A 23,238-nucleotide genomic window follows, 5' to 3' on the forward strand; every position below is an offset into this window, starting at 1 on the left:
GTTAGATGAGAACCGAAAAATATTCACTGGATTTAATGGCATGGATTTAATGGCCAAAAGCTCTTATGTTATAATTTAACATTTATTTTGACTCGCCTCCCCTTATAACCTTTTTTGAAAAGATGTTTTTCCCATCTTTTCTTTGATAATCTTCCTTATGAATTTATGGATGTTTTCATAATGTTCTCCCCAAATTCTACTGTTATTTTGATTGGAATTGTGTTGTTTATTATTTTGTTTGAGAAACAAGTAATTTTACAATTAGGCTTCTCTACTCTGCATATTTCTCTGTGTGTAAATTTTCACTAAATCACCCAAATCAACTTTGGCAATTTAAAAAATGTTATCACAGGTCCGTCATTAAGATGAGTCCTGAGTGTTCTTTTTGTTGTTGCCATTGTGAATGGGATCGTTTCCCTTCCCCCATTACAACCATAGTGTTTTTGATCTGGAAATGTATTACTTTTATCCTTCATTTTATGGATATGGAAACAGGCCCAGAGAAGACAGGTGACTTGGCTATGGTGGGAAGGTTGGGAACCGCAGATCTTGGACATCCAAATCTTATTGTGCTACATGAATAGGAAATCAAGTTGCTCACCTACCCAGTCGAAACTTGTTAAAATTAATACTCCCTTAAAGTATCAGTTTCTTTGTATCAGATTTCTTTTTTAAAATAAATTTACTTATTTATTTATTTATTTTTGGCTGTGTTGGGTCTTTGTTGCTGCATGGGCTTCTTTGTTGCAGTGCACGGGCTTCTCACTGCGGTGGCTTCTCTTGTTGTGGAGCACAGGCTCTAGGTGCGTGGGTTTCAGTAGTTGTGCCACACGGGCTCAGTAGCTGTGACTTGCGGGCTCTAGAGCGCAGGCTCAGTAGTTGTGGCGCAGGGGTTTAGTTGCTCTGCGGCATGTGGGATCTTCCCGGACCAGGGCTTGAACCCATGTCCCCTGCATTGGCAGACAGATTCTTAACCACTGTGCCACCAGGGAAGTCCCTGTGTCAGATTTCAAAGTAGTAGCATACATTTTGTAGCACACCTCCAGTTTTTAACGTTGTCATTTTGAAATATAGTGTCATGACTTGTGGAACTGCCTCTCATCTCCATTCAATTCTCCCAAGACCCGATTCCTACCAGACAGGAACTATTTCTTCTTTGAGGTCTAAATAGACTTAACAACCTATTGCACTGAATAAATATTTAATGAAGATTGAATATTTCCTCTGTGGTGGATCAATTACTCTTGTTGACTCTCTGAGGAAAGCTTTCTTTTTTAATGTCATGTGGTAGGTTAAGAAATTTGGTTTCCTGAATATTATTATTAGTGACAAAGTTTGTTTCAGTTATATAAAAATTCATGTCCCGTAGGTTTTTTCAGTTATCTATTTTTCTTGGTTTATATATGCAGTTTGAATTTTTATGTTATCTCCTGCACAAATCTGAGATTCATTGACCTGGTAGCATGCAGTAAAGTCATTGGCTGTGAGAGTTGGTTTTTTTAGAATTTGTGGTATTTGGAGCTCTGAAAATGAAAAATATTTGCTAACAAGATGTAAGGATAGTTAGTTGTACCTTTTTAATGGAAGAAAATATTTTTTATTGATAAATATCACCAAAACATAAATAATTCTTTTCTTTTAATTAACAAAAATCTGTTTCTTGTATTTTTAACTATCAGTCATATATTTAATTTTATTCTTTTAAACTTCTCTTAACTGATATTAGGTTTAAATGAAATGCTTTTATATTTGCCTGTGGAGTCTCTAAATTTATAAAGTTGATGAAATAACTTGAAAGTTTTCATCTTATAAAACCAGAATCACTATAGTGGAATCATGTAGGGCAAGTTGTTAATGTGGCGTTCAGATGGAATTTATCAGAATCAATTAGAAAAACAAACTCCTGTCATTGAAATGAAAACAGAAAACAATGAACAGGTAGGGGAAAGGGTGCATATATTTTTCATCTTCTTTGTATACTAGTAAGCATATGAACATAATTTTAAAATAGAAAATTCATGCCTAGTGACAAAATGTTCTCCATTTTTAAGGAATAACTTCACTGTTTCCCATATGATAACTTCTGGGACCTATATTTCAATTTAAATAACTGTTGACATTGTTTGGTGTTTATCTTACTAGAGGAAAATCGGGTGAGTGTGTGTGATGACAGTTACTGTTCAAATTTGATAACAAATGTAGAATAAATCAGTTGAGTCATAGTGGTCTGATATCTGTTTTTAAGGTCTTTTTGACCCAGGAGTCTGTGACCTGTGAAATCTCCACTTTTTTGGATTTGTTAAGATATTTTACAATGCAAGGATTTAAATTTACATGAACATCACTGCAGGAAGTTGGCTGATGTAGCCCAAAATGTAAAGGATATCAAGGTATAAATTGGAAAAAGTTGAAGAAGTTCTGACAACAATCAACATGTGTGAGAAGAAAAAGGCTGAAGTTAAGGAAGTTTCTTTCTTCTCCAACTTACTACAACAAAGAGAACCTGAAATTTAACCTGGTATTTTCAATGCTCTGATTACCTCAGCAGCATTCCATTTTGTGAAAGCATTGCCAAGAAAATGTACTCAAATCTTGAGTTACAAACTGTTCTTGCATCTGATTGGAAGGGGCATATAAGTTGTTTATAAGGTATTGCAGATCCAAAGCTGCACAAATGAAGGTTGAGACTTGGGGGAGGGTTCGAGTCAGGGAAGGGAAGCTTCCTAGACATTACAGCTCTGTCCAGAGGCCAAATGGGAGATAAATTACTGCTGGCCACCTCTCTTATTATTGAAATGGTTCAGCCCTGGGCTTTAACTGAAGGCCTTACAGGGTTTTGAAGTGCAAATAGGATGGTGAAGGGTAAACCCTTTTAGGGTTTCAATTTGATGGATTTTTTTCCTGTGTGGATTTCTGGCACTGACTGTGATCTGGAGGAGGCCCTGAAAAAAGAAAAGTTTTGTTTTGTTTTTGATCAGTCAGACAATAAGAACTTTCCACAGGGGTGTACTTTTCCTGCATACAATATTGATCCTATTGTGTTTAAAGTAGATCTTTTAATTGGGTCTTTTTTTGAGTTTCTGCAATGGAACTGCCATTTCAAGGTCACGTCTCTCTCTTGATATTAATGCCAAAGTTTGATAGTGTTGAACGATGTGGTGCTTTTGGACCAGCAGTTTTGGGGGGATTACCTAAGGTCAATATGTATTAAACAAAGTTGTCTAGTTAAAGATCAAGTCCATATTAGAACAAGTCCTTTATATATTGATAAGCAGTCTGTAATTACTTAATCTTTTCCCCATTGAGTTACCTAATTGTATATATTCATTTAATTATTTTATATGCATTATGTTTTGCCAGTATTAAAATAAAAATCAGAAAATTCTGAGATTGTGAAATATTTGTATTATCTTATTTGTGCAGATACACTGAAGAGTTTGAGGAAATAAAGGAAACATAAAACAATGTTTAAGAAAAAGATATGTTGATTTATCAAGTTGAAAATTTTTCTTTTACCCAACAAATAATCCAAATGCAAGAGATAAAATAAAGTATCTTTTAAATTTTATATTTTTTTTAGTAAAATAGGAATGAGAAGAGTCATTAGTGACTTCAAAGAAAAATAAGTGTAACTTAAAGGTTTTTTGTGCAAAAATTTTAAAGAAAAATTAAAATATTTGTACTAAAGAAATGCCATTGTAAATGCTGGCATTTCTTCTTAGAAATAAGGTTGACAGAACTTTTCTTGAGCACTTGACTTTTTATTTTAGATTTAACAAAGATATTTTTATCATTTACCCTGTTTGAAAATGATGATGAATTTAGCTGCAGCAGAGTTCTGTGTTCCTTGATATCTGTTATAAAAACGGGTTGTTAATCCTCATAATTGACATTGATCACAATGTTCTTAATTGCCCTCCAAATCAGTTGTTGTTTTTCTGTTCTTCTAAAATTCCCCTTCACGGTATTTAAATGTTAGAGTTAATTTAAAATTAAATTTAAATGTTAGAGTTTAAATTTGTCTTTAGCTGCATGAAGATTTTAAGTAAGATACTTAAAAAAATGAAAACCAAAACCCAAAAAAACCTAGATGACATCAAGCAGAGTCCCCTGCATCTACAGCATCCATGTCATTAGTTTGTTGCTGGGAGATGTTAATATGACCTTTTCTTTGTTAAAAAAGAGAGCTGTAGTCCTTCCCAGAATCCTCTTGTTAACCGTCTCTTTAACCCAAGTTGGAGGTTGTCTGATGAATGAATGATGAGCTTCTTTTATGAGCTACACATATTGTTGACATTGTGTTATGTATTGCTTTTTAATTTCTAACGTGTTTTTAATTTGCAAAGTATGCATATGCCTTTCACAGCGGCAGAACTGAGCCAGCATTTCTGAGTCTAGATATTGCTTTATGCAAACGAGATGGGTCAGCCTTAAGGATGCTGTATCATAAGCCTTAGATTTACTGAAACACACATGTAAATGAATTTCACTTTGAATATTGTTGAATGAAAGAAGATACTTGAGGAAGGCTTTTTTCCCCAAGACCTTCTCTTGCCTCTTGGCAAGTGAATTGCCCCAATATAAAAGCATTGAGGGGGGAAAAGTGAGCTGCAGAGTGAAAAGGCAATCCACAAATAATCACTCTTTTCTGCCTTTGATTGTGTCAGATTTTTTTGTGTGTGTGGCAATTGTTTTCTTTTTTGCTTAGAAGAGGTTTATGGTCCAATGTCTGTCAAGTCAGCCCCTGTCTTAAGGTTACAGTTGTATTTCTCTCTGGAGTTCCTAGAGGTGATGTTATCTTTTGTTCACTCAGGAGTGTGGTGGTTCCTGAGAGCATCTGTCACTTTAGGCATTACAAGATGGATGGGTCTCCAGTGAACTGCTGGTTGAAGCAAATGGTGAAAATAAGAAAAGACAAGGGGTTTCAGGGTCTGCAGAGAGGACAGACAACAAGGAAATACTGTTAGAAATCAAGAGTAAGCTGAGCAATAGAGGAAGAGGGAGCAAAGATGGATCATATGTCCTTTTATAAACATCTTGGAAATCAGAGTCTTGGGGTGGCTGCTGTGATCTGAAGGGGACATCTGCATCATGGTAAACAATTCTGTGCTTTGGATTTTCAAAATGTGTCTGGACATTTTTTTTTAAAAAAAGGTGTGGGAAAAGTGTTGGGAAATTACAAAGATATAGAATGTTTTATGTAAGGATTTTACTATTTGGAGAACTAGTCTTTTAAAATGTGGTAAAGATTTACAAATTCTTTTATCTGTAATATATTACAGATAAATATTCTTTATATGTAATTTTTTATTATGCTTTCCTTCCTCTTTTCTTTTTTTTTCTTTTCTTGTAAGCATTTGAGCATCTGTAGATAATAAAACGTTTGAAAAGTTTCAGCTACATAACTAACATCCTTACTGTTTACTGAAGTTTCTTTGATATTTTTGCAGTGGAATTCTGAAAATTCTATGCTTATGCCTTAGGGAGGCTGGGGGGCAGACATTAAGTAATTTTAAGTAACCTTCCACTTAATTTAATAGGCTCTTTGATGAGAGAAATACAATCGTTATTGATCTGTGAGAGCAAGGCGGAGATTTTGTATTATATTTAGAAATTCATTTTGTTGGTGAACGTCAAAATTTGTGAATCCCAGCTGATACAAAGTCCCTTCTGTGGTAGAGAAGGAACAGGAAGGAGGTTGGCCGGGGAGTAAGACAGGGGAAGGTGGTGTGTGTATGCGGTTGAAAAAAATGATTTTGTCAAAGTTTTTGGCGTTCGTCTATGAAAAAGACCATAGGTTGAAAGGCAAAGAAATTAAGATGATTAGAAGCTCTAAGCTATACAAATGGTGGAGTATCTTCCTTCTCTATGGGTGTAAATAATAGATGAAAGAGTAAGAGTGACAACAAAGGATCAGGTCGTTTAAGAGAATGTGTGCAGCCTGAGTAGGGGTCTGTGGCCCGGGGCCAAAGGTCTTAGCTTTGAGTGTAATTAGAAGAAAATACAAAAATGTCATTACTAGCAGGTGAAGTGTGCAGCACGTGGCCAAAAATTAGCAATTTTAGACTCTGAAGCAATTGGAATTGGATTACTGACCTTTTTTTAAAATCATTAAGGTCCTTGTGGAGTCATATAGTTTCATTGGCAGTAATGCAGTTTGACCTTGCTGACCATATGGGGTAATCTTGGGTTCGGATGGAGGGAGCAAGACTCCTGACTTACAAAAAGATGTCTATTTGTGGGTGGGTGGGTGCAAAATACATGAGATTGAAAATCTGCGACTTGCATTTTTAATTGTTCTTTTGCCTGAAGACGTTCTTCTGACAGTAAGAGAGGTAAGATATTTTTATTTCAAAATCTAAAATGGTTCTTTTCTCTCTTTCAAGTTGGCATAAAAGGAGAATAAAATGAAAGCCTTTTTTTTAGAAATATATGTTAATATAACTTTAAATGTTTTAGTGCCATAAATATGCATTTTGAAATTAGACCATTCTTAAGAAAATCCTCTTTTCTTTTTAGACACAGTAACAAAATAGAAACACTTCTAAGTTATGTAAAAAACAATGACAAATAGTTTTTATTTCACTTGATGCCTTATGACTGTATTTTCTATTTTTTCCATGCAATAGTTTATATTGACTATAATCTAGCAGAGAGAATAATATGCACACTGTAATTTTCAACCAGTTATATGTAATTATAATTATTTAATTTCTTCTAAGAATACACTACTCAAAAGCGTAGGAAACTGTAGCTCTTTTTATTCTTGCAGGCTTTCTTCCTTGGAAATTATTAAAGCGTTCATTTCAAAAAGTAGAAAAATAATTTTAATCAATATAGTTATGTTTTAAATTTTTGATACTTCTTTGGGAAGGTAAATTTTGGTCAAGCACCAGAGATTATAAAACTCAAACTCCTTAGGGTAAGGAAATTACCTTTCACTAATTTCATTTCTGAAAATAAAAATAGTCTCTGGGCTTTAAGCATTATGGTAACACCTGTCCAAAATGCAGACTTAACAGATTTATTCAACTTATATTTAGTAGGGGGAACTCTTCAGAAAAGAAATTCTTTTTGAGTATATAAAGAAGGAGGAATATCTATATTTGCCATTTATGACATATGGAGTTGTGTAAGAGTTTGATAATCCATTTCTAATTGGAATTTTTGTAGAATTGTAAATATTTAAATTACCGTATTATGGAATATAATGCATTTGGAAATTAACTCATGTCTTTACGTATATATTATTTTTTATGTTTTTGCAGGTACAAAAAAGCTTTAAACAAGTAAAATCTAGGCAACAGGCTCCCTGAAGTGTTGACAGCCCAACTTAATCATGAACGTGATTCAAAAATGTTAATAAATAAACCAAGGTATTGTACAATTATAATATGCCCCCTTTCAAATTTTTTAAGATCAAATATTTTTTGGAATATATTTAGAATTTAGATACTTTGGTACTTAAACTGATGAAGCAGATATTTCTAAGAGCTCCTCTCCTTCTGTTTCCTCTCCTCCCTGCTTTCCTCTCCCCTCCCCCATCCTCTCCACCAAAAAACAAAAACAAAAACAAAAAAAACACCCAAAACAAAACACTTTCTCAGCTCCAAGGTTTTTTTTCTTACAACAGCCTCTGTGTTATATTTCCTGTATACCTAAATTAAGACAATAAGAGTTCAGTTCTCGATTCTTCTTTGTTGATTGTGGTTTTATCTTTCAAGTTGTCTAACAAGAGAGACATCTAGATTATTGGCCTCTGCAGAAAAACCCAAACCATATCTAGTGACCACATATATTTAAACTTTTTATCATATAATAGTATCCTGAGATGTATGTTTTAAAAATTTTATAAAAGTTTTCTTTTTCTATTTTTGGAAGCCTTTTAATTTAGAAAAGAAAAAAAGGTGATACTGTCCTTTTTTCCCTCCTATGTCAAAGAAAATCAAAAGTGTGCTTAGAATTGAGAATTTAGGGATACTGTTTAGGTAACTCTTGTCTGTTCAGGGCATAACCCAAGACTGGCTCCCTCCTTTTGGAAGTTAAAACGTGCTTCAATAGCCTGGCATTTCCAAAAGAGGCCAAAGATCTTTTCCTCTTTTATGACCCATCGTATCCTTTTGAGGCCAAAAAGAACAAGAGGGTCATTGCCACTTTAGCCGGGTCCCTGTTTGTTCCTTCATGGTGACCACGCAGATCCTGAAACCTAGTATTGGCTTAACATTTGGGCCTGGAACATCTGGAAAATGGTCTGAGAAGGAGCAGAGGAGACAGAGAGAGGGAGAACTGTTGCGTTTTGTTACACCAGGTGCTAGGAGGAAGCAACATTGCCTTTTTGATATGGGAGGCAAATTCTGCAGGCCCTGGAGTTAGGCTTCAACAATTGAAGAGGTCAAAGGACAGCTGAGTGGGGTCAGTGAGACACCATGGGGTGTATTTTGTTACTGAGTAAAAGGAGCAGCCTCCTAAAACCTTAAAGGATTCTCTTGAAAATCTGTGTTGTGAAAAGGTTTTATGAGTCTCATGGCAAAAACTCCTGATTTATCTAAGGAATGCTTGCTTTTGTCTAATGGAAGGATAATCCTTACCAAATGTTGGCAACTACTATAAGAGTCAATATAGGTCTGAAAGAACAGTTAGGGTTTGAAGTGTACTTTGCTTTCCAAAATGTTTATCATTTTAATGTTTGTCTCTCAGTGAAGAATTTTACACTGTTGAAATACCACCTTTTTCTTTCCTTGGAGCAGAAAGTGGCATGTCTGGGGGTGGGGAGGGGAGGTGGGTAAGGAATGAGCTTACATTAATTTTAAAATTATTCTAACAAGCTGTTGACTGACCCCAAAGCAGGATATTATAAACCTTTAAAAACTCCAAAACTTAACTCTAAAAAGTTCTTTGACTTTATTTTAACATACAAAGGGAATACATGGCACTTCATGTGCCATTTATTTTTGGATTACAGAAGTTTTGTTTTTTTAATTTAGTTGTATTTCATAGAAATGGGTATCAGTTGATGAATAACTTTAAAACTTGGGTTTCTCCCTGACTGTGTTTCTTGTGCATTTTGTAGTAGTAAGAAGAAAAACAATGTCAGAGTCAAGAATAGAGAATAAGAAAAACAAATAGAATAAATAATTTTCTCTTTGAAAGGAAATGGAGAAAGTGGAGCAATCTGCATGTGGTAAGAACTCTTTGCCATGCAGCCCGTGACTTCAAGATACCACTTATATGATTGTGGAGACTTTCGAAGGGTGTTGCCACCTGGCAGATAGGTAGTAAAAGGTAGAGGAATTTGGCAGTATTTTTATAGCCCAGTTTATATACTATATACATGTACCTAGACATAGAATGTGTGTATTACAATACGTGTAGTAAAGAGGAAAAGATAAAATGATGAGTAGTATAAAATAGGCTTTGTTAAGCATTTTCTTGCTAATGTATAACTTTACAATAAGTTTGAATTACTTGTGGGTGTGATTTTTTAAATCCTTTTAAATAATTATTCATTTTAAAGCCACATGTACATACATGTAAGGCTTAACGGTGCAGTGTGCTCTGTGTCTATTTTTTCAAGGTTAAAGTGCCTTTCAACAACTAATTTAGAAACCTAAGTGTAGTGACTGATAATTGCCTAAAGAAAACCCACAGCTGTTTAAGTAGCACTGAAATTGTGGCAAAACTGACAAATACAATTAGCAATGTTAATAAGATAAGAAGATGGAAAGTCAGGAGCAGATGACCAAGTGGAAAGCTGAAGGCAGCAGGAGTAACACATCCCTATAAGACCAGAATGTTCACAGTTGCTTTGAATTTCCAGTGCTTTTCCTTTTAAGCTAAGCCCCTCTTTTACTATCTGAATTACCAGCTGAATGAGTGTTTGCAGGTTAAATAATTCAGATACGTGTGTTCAGTTCCTAACTCACATCTGATTTTGAAAGAAGACAGCAGTAGCAGTTAAGAAAATCAGTCAGATTTTGCTGATTCCAAGGCACAGTTTTATTCGTGGTGCTTTTTAAAAGTCAATTTTAAATGTATTTCTATTTGACTCTAATTACTGAGAGTGGGAATTTCTTTACCCCTCTTTGCACCCTTATAATTCTTATTAGTCAACTACATATATTACAAAGGAGACCAAAGCCCCTGTTTTGTTTTATTATTACGAAAACAAAACAAAAAACCTGCAGAAGTCTTTAATGTGTTCTTATTAATTATATTTATCTGGTTAATGTTCATAGCCTGATTTCCAAACAATTTCTTAGGAAAATTAAGTGGGGATAGGTAAATGAGAAAAATTAGGTGAATGTTACATGCAAAATATTTAATCATTTGTGTTCTTCCCCTTATACTTGTTAAAGCGTCCTATGAAATTTGGAAAATCATTGTAGTATCTTTTGAAATTCTACTCTGCATTTGGGAAATTGGTTTTTGCCTCTGGTGCTTTATGCAGATTTTAATGATTGTTGTGATAAATCCCCAGAAGTTTTTTCTCTCGGAAACCATAGAGACTCCTAACTCTCTGAGTGTGGCAGCCTTGATGGATGTGGTAAGCCACACTTTGGAAGCATTTCTGGTTATTTAATGTTTTCTGTTCTGGATTATTGACTCTTCTCCTTGTTGAAAAATTGGTCTCTGGTGACATGGTAGAGGTCACACGTTGCCTATTATTGTTTTGTTTCTTTGATCTAACACAGCGATTGCCTCTGGTAATTATACTAGTTCCAGAGAGTCTTGATGAGATGTGTTTATTTTACAGAAGAATTTCTGGTATTTCAAGGAAGAAAGTAAAATTTCCAGTAGTAACACGTAACTCCTTGTCACAAAGGAAAAATAGCATTGTCCTTTATCTTTTAATTTTGACAGATTTTACATAATCATTATGAAATTAGTTCATATATGACAGTAATTATTTCTATGGCAATTTAAGACGTATTGCATATCTGTAAGTATATTGGTAAAAACAGTTAATTTTAGAATAAAGTTACTAGGGCTAGGTTTTTATTTCAGTACTTAAAATACTTTTGGCTTCAGAAACTGTCAAAAGAAAGTCACCCAGATTTAAATGTACAGAACTATTAAAAAAGGTTGGAAACTTTGTGTTTTAATCTGCATTTTCTAAAGATTTTCAGCAAGTAGGATGAATAAAAATGAAATAGAACACTTTTGTTTTGAATGCATCATTAATTTTGTGCTTTTTTTGGAATGTGCTTGGGAAGAGATAGTATCTCTTCAAACCTGTTTAATGTATAATTGGGTAAGACACAAAAAAGCTCAATGTATTCTTTTTTTTTAAACTCAACTCCAGCTGTAAACACAATATTTTCCCCCAGGTGATTGCAATTTAATGGGGGAGTCAGACAAATACTAGACCCAACTAATTTTAATTAAGAGCAACAAATATCAATTTAAATGGATAAATAAAATGCAAAAAGCACAAAAGAGAGAACTGTGAATAAACGCTTGTTTTTAATTTTGAATTATAAACTCTTTGAGAACTTGAAAGAGCCATGTTTGATTTCTTGCTCTAGTAGTTACACATTATCACTCTCATCAGTGAATATTTTTGACAGAGAAAGGACATGTAAGCAGTAATGCCTATAACAAGTAACTTTTTTATATGAAGTCAAAGAATCTGATAGCTATAAGGGACAATAACGATTTGTATGTATGATTGTAAAATTTCTTAATAAGTGAATTGTATATACCACCAAATACCAGCTTTTGGAATTTTTACATTGCTGGTCATTTGTTCCCAGAACAACGCCCCCAAATCTACTGCTGTGCCCAACACATATAAGGAGGTGCCTCAACTTTTCTTAGTATCCTCGATGTAGCACAAGCTTAAAAAAACCCCACATATTACTTCTAACATTTTCTGCACATTTATTTTGTGCCAGGCACTATTCTAAAAATATTATATGTGTATAACTTCTCATGTATTCTCACAAAAACCTATGATGTTGATTGTACCACCCCATTTTACAGATGAGAGATTAAGTAACTTGCCCAATATCATGCAGGGTAGTAGGTGCAGGATTTGACTTAAGGTCATGTGACTCCAGAGCCTGTGTGCTTAACCGCTTCAATAGTGGGATTTCTATAAATGCTGCCTGCCTGGGTGGATGATTGTTAAACTTTGGAAAGTGGGTGACAACATCTATAGAGAAAAAGATAACAAACCACTGACAAGTTATACGAAGTTGTCTATTTAGTACTATGCCTGGCACAGTCAATAAATTGTGCCTTAAAAAAAAGATCAAACCGAAGACGACTACACACACATACACACACACACACACAAACAGAATGTATCATTTTCACTCTCACCTTTTTTTCTATTTCAAATAGCTTGGTTTAGTGGGGGAAAATAAAAACATGGGCTTTTGAGTCTAAATTTGAATTCTAGTTCCATCACCTACAAACTAGATAACCTTGTCTCCTTGAAGAAACTGGATCAGTTGCTCTGTCTACCTGTCCCTCTTTCTGAATCTGCTTGTTTCCACTTGGTTTCATTTAACTTGGTCCTCCATCCTATAAATGGAAGTTAGCTCTAGAGTTTGACTACATTCCTTACACCCTTTGGCAGGAATATGTCCTAGGTAGTGTGTGTGCTTCATATTGTCTCCCATGGGGAGGCACACGTGTCTCATTGCCTCACTTTTAGTGATGCTAAACTTGATCAGTGGTTCAGGAGGTGACAGACCCCTCCGCATCAACCTTTTATCTAATGGTTTCACTTATTCTCATTGCCTAAATGAATTTTGCATTAAGGGCTGCGAAGTGATCATTTTAAAATTCTGTCATTCTTTCTACATTTATTAATTGGAATTCTTCATCAAAAAAATAAAAACTCTCAAGAACCAGGGCTGTTTGGATTCTTCAGAGTATAGGATGAGCAGGATAAATGTTTCACTCTTTCCTTTTCCTTTTAGTAGCATGCAATCAGGTGCTTTGTTTGGGTTTTTTTTTTTTTTTCCCAAGAGGAGTTCTCTTTTTCTACTTGAGAGGCAAAATTAATTTGCACATTTTTATATTTTAAATGTGCTTCAGTCCATTGCATTTATTCTCTTTTATGTTCTGTTTCTCTCATCTTTGGCCCGTGGGAACGCTTCATGTTGATTCCTGTCTTTTGACATGACCAATTAGTCTCTGATAGCTCCTTTGCTTTCTGGCACAAGATATTCAAGGATCATAGTGTGTACAGTTGTCCCACAGTATCCACTGGGGGGATCGGTTCCATGACCTGCCGCAGATACCAAAATCCACAGATGCTCAAGTCCCATAGTCAGTCCTTGGTAACCACGGATTCAACCAACCACATAATGTGTAGTTCCAAATGTGGTATTTCCTGCCCCAGACCTGGAATTGGAGCCTTCAGGGAGACTTGATTCTTTTCAGTGAGTATGCTAGTAGGAAACCAGAGAGTACTAGGAAGTGCTTATTGTTTGTTGAATTGTCATTGCTTCTGGGACTTTTCAGTAGACAAAGCTTGGAACTACAAATTTGAAACCTTCTAAAAACTATATATTCCCATCTACCTGCTCCATAACCTAATTTGCTATTAAAACCAGGCAACCCTAGTGTCTTAGATTCAGTTCTTTTTCTTTTACACCCTACAGCCCTCCCTCGGTATCGACAGGGCATTTGTTCCAGAATCCACCAAATCCACCAAAATCCACGGATGCTCAAGTCCCTTATTTTAAATGGCTAGAATAGTTGGTCCTCCGCATCTGCCAGCTTCTGCATCCTCGGATTTAACCAACTGAGGACTGATTTCATGGTTAGGTGCAGAAACCCGCTGCTACCAAAGGCCAACTGTACATGATTTTAAAAAAAAAAAAATCAGAGTTCGTCTTGTTCTTACTAGTCACTAACTGTGATGAAACCTTTTAAAAACTACTTTTAAAAAAATTAATGCTTACCTTCTCCAGAGAGTTGGTATTAAAAGTCAACCTTTATTAATAGCCCAAGTGCAGTACCTTGAAAATATTTTTACTTGGTCAAAAGAACTTGTTGAGGGAGATGGTTGGGTCAGTACAAGTGTATCATAACTGGCAAAAAATGCTTCGGAGTCTTATGCTAGAAGGTAGTAGTAGAAATGCCAACTCTTAATGGGAGTTTCTTGGTCTAAACACTGGAATGAATTTTATTTCCCCTGGAATCCTAAAGTACCAGGAAGAGGGTGGGGGTGTGCACATTGCAAATTCCATTGTTCTTACTGTCTTTTTGAGTAATAAGTCTATTTTTAAAACTACTTGTTCAGGGATAGTCATAGAGTTGGGATTAACTCAGTTGCTATATGATATTTTCCTTTTCATTTATTGTTATAATATTGTTCACTACTTTAAAACTTGGAAGATACCAATAAGGAAATAGAAAGATCATTTAAAAACAACTCCACCCCAATAGATAAATATTAACAGTTTATTTTATGTACTTCTAGACGTTTTTCTGCTTGCATTGATATTATCTTTACAAGAAGAAATGTATTTATGAAATTTCTAGTAAATTCATATCATATTATCAATATTGTAGTCTTTTTCTTGTGACTTCTACCTACCTAAATTGTGTCCTACCATGGATGAATGAGGGAAATTGAAATTAAATGGTGTTAACTTTTTAACAGTAATAGATTGGGCAATATCTGAAATCTACTACTTCTTTTTACACGGATGCGAGAAGAAAGACAAGGAAGATACAGTCTCAAATTCATTTCTTTTTATCATTCTTTAGGAAACTTTCTCTTGTCTTCACGAGAAAAATTAAATTTCTTTTAGAAAGGGGAAAGATTGGAGGAAGATAGGAAGAGTTATGTAAACATGCCTAATACTTTAGGGAGTTGATAAGAATGTTTTTGATTTCTAGATTTGCCACATAATGAATTAATGAAACATGACTGCATCTTCTAAAGTTGAAAACAATGGGGAAAAACGGGTATCAGCAAGAGGATTTCCAAAGTCAGGGGACATGATGCCAAATGATCTGATGCTTTGGAGTCCAGGGGCAGGCCTGTGCTTCCTCTCCTGTATGTGTACACAGCCAGCCCTCTGTATCCAAGGGTTCTGCATCCACAGATTCAATCAACCTGCCTATTCGGAGGGCCGACTGTACTATCCTTTTAATGTATGGGACTCGAGCATCTGCCGATTTTGGTACCCACCAGGGTCCTATAACCAAATCCCTGAAGATATCGAGGGGCAATTTAGTTATTCTTTGTGAAGTAATTTACTCTTTGTTCATTTTTACCTTTCATCTAACATTTAAAGTGAGGTTTGGGTTTTTTTAATTGAAGAGAGAGGTGGTGTTTTTATTTTGTTTCAATTTTTTAAATAGTTGCTTGGTTTTGTGTCTATTCATCCCATATCCTACGTTCAAACTCCCTTTTCAGCCTTGTCTTGCAGCCATGATATATGTAGACAAGGACAAATCAGCAAACAAAAATCTTCTTCCTTGATTTTAATTAATTAATTTATTTATTTTGGCTTGGCTTGGCTTGCCAATTTAGGAGTACTATATGGAGTATCCATTCCCCAGTTGGGTCATTATTGTAGGTGTTTTAACAACTGAATGGCATACATGATTAGATAGCCTAAGACGGCTGTTGCTGGAGACAAACTGATTAGAGTCCACTCCTGTCTCTTGGCCTTTTCTCATAGTATGACCTTGGGCAAGTTCCTTAACTTCTCTAGGCCTCGGTTCTCCTAAAAATGGGGGCAGTAACAGTATTTTCCTGGCAGTTAGTAAGTTCTCCATGTTACTATTATTATAATGGTTCAACAAAGAATGTTTCCTTTCACATTTCTTGACAATAACAATGATGACAATTACTGCTACTACCATCACCACTATGACCATCACTAGTAAGAATAATAATGACAGCAGCAGCTATATCATCTGCCTGCTAGGTGCCTACCACTGTGATATGTGCTTCATATATAACTGAACATTTGAAAAATCAGAATATATATATGTATGTATTCTGAAATCTGATCTGATGCTTTATAAAAGCCTTTGGAGAGTTAGGTTAAAGGAAAATTTTCTCCTTGTTTCCTGTGTACTTAATAACTACTATAAAAGTAGTTATTGCATTAATAATTAACTGCATTAATAATACAGTAATTATTAACCATGAAACCACTGACAAAAAGGGAATGAAAACATTACTGATCAAGTTGTAGCTTCTTGCAGTGTGTATTACTTCTCCTTTCCATTTTCAGCAGAAAAAGAGTTGAGGAGAGATGATGGAGGCATTAGCAGGCACCTGTTTCCAAAGCTACTCTTTTCCTTACGGCTCCAGTCCCTATTCCTAAAGCCACCAGTGATAGAAGCTGCCTGTTCTACTCCACCCTTCTTTTGTCTATCTTTCTGTAGAGAAGAGAAAAAGGCTAGAGCAGAGAGGCACCAAACCACACTGTCATGGTGGTTTGTACTTGATTCCACTTATATTTTGAGCAATTAATTAGTGGTGCAGAAAGAGCTCATATTGGGTACCATCCCTTTCTTAGAGATTTCCTCAATACCCCAAGAGTGCCTATTTGCATCTCAGAGGTCTGTAGTACTATAACAAAACATTTAATATAGTTTTCCCTGTGTAATTTCACAGTAATAAAAGAAAACATGGAAAAGCAATACAGTGCAGTCTCACAAACTTAATGTCAGCCAGAGACATAAAATATCTGCATATGTACAGAATTCACAAGTCTGTTCTTTTTGTATTTCATTTAACAACTGATTCTAAAAAGTATTTCTCCATTTTCTGACCTGAAGTTAGATTTATTCACGCTGACTCTTAGTAGGATGCTATGTCATTGCAGGCCCTGGGGGCTGTTTGAGATTCAGAGGAAAGGAAGGCTGGTAATCTAGGTGGATAAGGCCAATGATTTCAGTGACCCTAAATATTACAGCATATGATATTAAGAATACACTGCACTAAAAAAGCTTTTTCCTTTGAACTCTGCCCATCTTTGGGTAGCATTGAACTGTCAGTGAAGAACTCCATACTCAGCACTAAACAAGTTTGGGGCCAGTTCTGTCATTCTTCACCTTATCATTATCATTTTTAAAACTGCCCAGTTATGTTTTCATCTGGAATAGTCAGCCCCTTCTTTTTACGCTCCCAAGGCTGTTCCATGGGTACTTCCTGTTGGCTTCGTCTGAGTATTGCTCAGGATTATGCTCTTGTAGGATTATGTGTATGTTTTATGGTGGTGAAACTGGATCGCCCATGTTTATGTTACTTTAATATTTTAATCAGCACAATATTCATTTGATATATGTCATATTACTCCTTAAACTATGCTTAAATTGAAGGGATTGAGATCATGCAATCTTCCATGTATAATTGGGCACTTCTTTATTCAACTAAAAAGATCTCTTGGAGAATGTAGGTTTTCAATGATGAAAGGAAGATAATTTGTTGAGCAGGTAATAGATTAAGAAGAGGCAAGATTTCTAGGCATTTGGTGCTCTGGAGAAAGGCTAAAGGTCCACCTTTGAAGTTATTCCATTGTTCTCCACGAATAAAAAATCCCATGGTTGACTGTGCTAGTTCCTGGTATTTTGCTCCCTTCAACAAGGAAGAAAGGTAAAATGGCTATTCGATTTTGACTTAGATGCATAAACTAGTGACACAGCATATTTCTCTTCCAACCCGCACCCTGTTTTGATTATGCGTGGTTCTGTTTAAAAATAAATTGCTTTAGAGAAATTAAATGTTTATAGTTGTACTGGTGGGGTTTTAGAAGCTTGGGCAAAAACTTGGTATTTCAGGAAAATTTCATTTGACGGGCTTTGTTGATTTTCTGCCACTTACAACTTTGAATTGGGTATTATATGTATACTTTTGTGTATGTACTTATTGTAAGAAAGAACCTAGTAATTTATTTTTTCCAGTTTTACTGATATGTAACTTATATATAACGTGTATTAGTTTTAGGCATACAACATAACTATTTGATATGTGTATATATTACAAAATTATTACTACAATTAGTTTGGTTAACATCCATCACCTCACATAGTTACAAAATGGTTTTTTCTTGTGAAGAGGAACCTAGTAATTTAAATCCATGGCATTTGGTTTCTTATTACCTACTTTGAGAAAGGTTGTCAAAATATGATTACAGCTTTTCCTCCAAATCATAGGAATCTCCAACAAAGCTTTGATAAACTGAGACCCTCCGATGGGAATCTCTGTATACTATTCACTGCTACCAGAAATCATGTAAGAAGCCTCCTTTGCTATATATAGAAGCAGTTCAGGGCCACCAAAATCTCCTATGGAGCTCCTTTGTGTGATCTAGGAAACCTGAGAGGAGGGTTGAGGTGTGGTATGCATCACCCCTTCTCTGCTCATGGGTCATCACCACTGGATCTTGGCTCCCTTTACCTGCTGAGCCCGATGCATGCTCAGGGTCCTCTCAAATAGTCCTCCAGGGAGTCAGTCAGAGTTGGAGATACAGATGAAATTTAATATCTACCCCTCTCCTTGATGGGGAAAGTGGAGCTAAGATATTCTCAAAATTGCGTTTCTTGAAATGGGATTTACCCAAGTTAAGCCCATCCTCTAGGAGTGCAAGATTTGTCATCTAGATATTGAGTCCTGGTTCTGACCTTTACCAGTGGGGTGATAGTGGGCAAGTCACTTGGCTTCTCCAAGCCTCAGTTTTTTCATTTATGAAGTGGGAAGAGGTCATACCTACTTCAGAATACTGAGGATTAAATAAAGTAATTTTTGGGAAGTGCTTGGTATACTGTCTAGCCCAACAGTTCTTAGACTTTTCATCTCATAACCGCTTCATACTCCTAAAAATGATTGAGTTTTGTTTATGTATATTATATTTATTAGAATTAAGAAAATTTCAAAGTATTTATTAATTTAAAAAATTAACAATAAGCCCATTATATAGCAACATAAATAACATGAAAAATAACTGTATTTCCCCAAAAAAAGTTAGTGAAAAGAGTAGTCTGTCTGCTTCTGCATTCAATCTGTTGCAATATCACACATCATATAGCCTCTGGAAAATTCCACTGTAAACGTATGAAAGAATGAGAATGAAAAAGGCAAATGATATCCTAATAATAGTTTGAAAAGAGTTTTGACCTCATGGAACCCAGAAAAGGTCTTGGGGACCTCAGATCAATCGTTAGCATAGCCAACATTTAGCACCCAATAAATTTAGTTATTGATCTGTATGGAAGTTTTTGTAACTAGTGATGAGAAGTAAAGGCGATTGCTTCAAAACTTCTTGTTCTGTACTTTCCTAAAGGGTCCCAAATAAGACTGTGATTCAAACTAAGCAAAAGAAATAACATTGTTTTTTAAATAAATACTAATAATACACGAACAAGTTCTTTGAATTTTAAAAGGCTCAAATCTTGCTTTCAGGAATTTGTCAAATGTATTATCATAAAGCTTTTATTTTTTTTTTCTAGAGAAGACTCTTTTTCCCTCCTAGGGTAATAAGATCTTAGTAGAGAGAGAAGTAATTTGATATTTACTCTGAAACCACTGATACTGTTCCTATGGGGTTTTGGCAGCCCACCAGTTTAAGAAGGTGTGGCCCCATTGTCACCATGCTGGGCTTCACGACTGACAGGTCAATCTTGATTTACTAGTTGGAGAACCTTCACTTAAAGCACTTATTATGGTTTGATCCTCAGATACAAGATCCCTTAAAGGGGATTTTTGAAAGCCCCTTTGGATTCTAAAGACAAGAAGCAAAAGTGATGTAACAGATAAATTGATAAGGTGTCTCAAGAAATATAGGTAAAGTTCATATAGTTCCAATCTTAGGATATATGGGTATAGTTTATATCAGCTATCTGTGTACTTTGCAGACATATGGCCCTCTAATTGTATCAATTTTCTCCTTTCTCTTTTTCCTTGGGAGGTAGTGTAGACCATGGGGAATTCATATGCTGGGCAACTGAAATCTGCTCGATTTGAAGAAGCTCTCCACAACTCCATAGAAGCCTCTCTCAGATGTAGTAGTGTGGTACCACGACCAATTTTTTCCCAGCTTTACTTGGACCCTGACCAGCATCCTTTCTCATCTGCAGGTAAGTTTCTCAATCCCACACATTTCTAGACTCCTTTTAGTAGAAGTGGGATCTCCAAATCTGGGGGTATCTGAAATAAATGGGTTAAATGTTAGCCAATGCCAGTCTCCCTGTCCTCAGATATTTTTCAGAACTATGAATTTTTCTTTTGGTTATTTTCCCACAAGCATTTTTATTAAGTTAGCTATGATTTATTTGCTTACCCAGATGTAAAACCCAAGGTGGAGGATCTGGATAAAGATTTGGTACACCGCTACACTCAAAATGGAAGCCTGGATTTTTCTAACAATCTAACAGTAAATGAAATGGAAGATGACGAAGATGATGAAGAAATGTCTGATTCAAATAGCCCACCAATTCCCTATTCACAAAAACCTGCCCCCGAAGGGTCTTGCACTACAGATGGTGGGTTGCCTTTTTTTTTTTTTCCAATTCCTCTAATATTGTCTGGCTAGTTTCCAATCATTGCATGGGGTGCTCAAGGCTGGGAACCAGTAATTACAGAAAGGAATGAGGAATGATTATGCTTTCACTCACATTATTGCCTGTGATTTCATAGCAGGTGTCTATTAAGAAAGACAAGCATTATCACCCCATCTTGTAGATGAAGAGACTGAGATTCACAGCAATTGAATGACTTCTCTGAGATGGTATATGGCAGAGGCAAGCCTAGACCTAGCTCAGGACTTTTTCAATGCTCCAGGTGCTTCCTGCAAGAATGTGACTCCTTCAGAAACTTTATTTTAGTGACCTCTCTTTCTGTGTCTTTCTGTTCCACTCTCAAAACAATTACAGAGATATCAGGTGTTTTAATATTTACCTTTTCCATATATTTTGAAAATTCATCCAGTATACTGTTATCTCTAGAAGATTAAAATGAACATATTTTGATAATCCCACTTTATTTATCTTCAACCTCCTCTTCTACCAAGGCTTTAACCACACTTTTAAAAAGAAAATCCTACGTAGAATGTTTTCAGTATTTCATGGTTTTGGTGATGTAACAACTTAAATTATACTCACTTACCTCCATTTAGTGGCACACGGTGCTGTTTTCTGGCCATCCCAGCCTGATTTCTAATTAGTTCATAATTTGATAGTTTATAGTTTGCCCATAGCTCTTCCAGTTTGGCTCATTCTAAGGTAGTTCTAAGAGTCCTCTCCCTCAAAGGCAGAACAGCCCTGAAATTTTCCTTATGAAAATGACAGTGAAATAGAGCAATACAGTGCCTGGATTTGTTTCAGCATACCACCTCCTCTTCATGGGAAATCCTCTATTTACCTAAGACTCCTAAGACTTAAAGGAAGGTAAAGCTATTTTTAGAGGCAATTTAGATAAGCAGATACTTAACACCCCATGGGCTTCTGGGGGTGCCATTCAGATGTAAAATATGGTTGCTAATTTCTTATGTAAATTATTGGTAGGTTCCTACCCTGCTGGGAGGCAGTTGATCGTCTAAAGGGGTAAAGGGCCGCCAGATTTTAGGCCTCCAAATACTGCTTTGATTAGTTTGTGTTTACAGCTGTTTCAGTAAACTTTCCCCTCCCCCATTTAGATTACTCTGTAACCTTCAAGCTGGAGATAATTGGAGAATGCAAAATCTGGTTCTGTGAAGTGAAAACCTTGGCTATTAAGGAAATGCAGATGAGGTTTACAAAGAAGGGCTCTGTACTATGGCTCCCCTTTAAAATTAAAATCACTTGCTGCAAGAGTCTTGCTTTTAAGGCAGCATGTCAGTATTACCCCCAGAAAATGCGTTTGAGAGTAGGGGCAAGTTTGTCAAATAAATTATTTGTGTGCCCCATAACGTACTTTTCTTTCCTTGATTACAGTAAATAGGCTTACACCCCCACACACACTTAGGGTACTTTTCCCCAGGTCCTCCAGTAGCCTCTAAAAGAAAGATCCTATCTTTCTTTCAGGATTAGTTCAGATATAATTTAAAATTACCCTAGAGGGGAGTAATAAGGTTACTTCTTATTTTATCTTAGGTTTTAATTGAGATTTAATATTTATTATATTAATTTTCTGACATATTTCTAATAGTGGGGAAATTGAACTACCTGCTACACCAGATATTTGGATCCTATAGGTCTTGAAATATAATCACATTTCATAGATTCTTTAGCTACTTCTTTAGACACACACAGAGCTTATTTTCAATCTTTTTAAAAAACTAAATTAAATATTGCTCTTTGCATAATATATTTTTTCTTAACTGGGGATCCCTGATGATATAGTTTGTATATAATTAGCTGATCTGAATCACAAGAATGAAGGTTTGGAGGAAACAGTCCAGACCCTTGTGAGCATATTCTCTAACTACAAAGTGAACTCAGGAACTTTTCCTTGACTTTGCAACCATTTCTGGCCTTGGATTGATTTCTTCGTGACCCTGTTCCTGGACTCAGCCTTGCCTTTTCTTTCTCACCTATTCTCTTTCCTCTTAATTAAATCACCTGTGTGGCTTCTGCTGGTGATTAACTGGAAGGCAAGAAGATAAAACAGGACATTTTAAAAATGGACTTTTAAAAAAATTTAAGTGTAGTTGATTTATAATGATGTGTTAATTTCTGCTGTACAGCAAAGTGATTCAGTTATACATATATATATATACACACACACACATATATATTCTTTTCCATTATGGTTTATCACAAGATACTGAGTACAGTTCCCTGTGCTATACAATAGGACCTTGTTGTTTATCCATTCTACGTATAATTTGCATCTGCTAACCCCATACTCCCAATCCATCCCTCCCCGTTCCTTGACAACCACAAGTCTGTTCTTTGTTAGACTTTAAGAACAGATTTAGATTTACAGAAAAATTGCTAAAATAGTACAGAGTTTCTGTATATCCCCACAGTTTGCCCTATTGTTAGCATGTCACATTACTAGTAATTTTAGTAATAATGAAAGTCCATAGTTTATTTGTGTTCTTTAGTTTCTACCTAATGTCCTCTTTCTGTTCCAGAATCCCATCTAGGATACTACATTAGATTTAGTTGTTATGTCTCCTTAGGCTCCTCTTGGCTGTGACAGTTTCTCAGACTTCCCTTGTTTTGGCTGACCCTGACAGTTTTCAGGATTATAGGTCAGGTATATTCTAGCAGACCTTCTATAGGAGTTTGTCTGATGTTTTTCTCCTGATTAGACTGGGGTTATGGGTTTGG

General features: G+C 35.6%; 1 protein-coding gene across 5 annotated transcripts in view; it reads left to right on the forward strand.

Annotated features, from left to right (window-relative positions):
• Nucleotides 1–23,238, forward strand: part of GREB1L (GREB1 like retinoic acid receptor coactivator) — a 260,136-nt gene that overhangs the window by 120,550 nt on the left and 116,348 nt on the right. For all 5 annotated transcript variants that reach the window (XM_027127567.1, XM_027127568.1, XM_027127569.1 and 2 more), the window contains exons 2-4: nucleotides 7,269–7,376; nucleotides 19,897–20,061; nucleotides 20,269–20,466. In XM_027127567.1, the coding sequence (XP_026983368.1) occupies nucleotides 19,905–20,061; nucleotides 20,269–20,466 (355 nt within the window). In that variant the 5' untranslated portion in view covers nucleotides 7,269–7,376; nucleotides 19,897–19,904. The remainder of the gene's footprint in view (nucleotides 1–7,268; nucleotides 7,377–19,896; nucleotides 20,062–20,268; nucleotides 20,467–23,238) is intronic.

Source organism: Aethalodelphis obliquidens, unplaced genomic scaffold (assembly GCF_003676395.1).
Source record: "Aethalodelphis obliquidens isolate GAN/ISIS:26980383/991018 unplaced genomic scaffold, ASM367639v1 scaffold32, whole genome shotgun sequence".
In the NCBI taxonomy this organism is placed as follows: domain Eukaryota; kingdom Metazoa; phylum Chordata; class Mammalia; order Artiodactyla; family Delphinidae; genus Aethalodelphis; species Aethalodelphis obliquidens.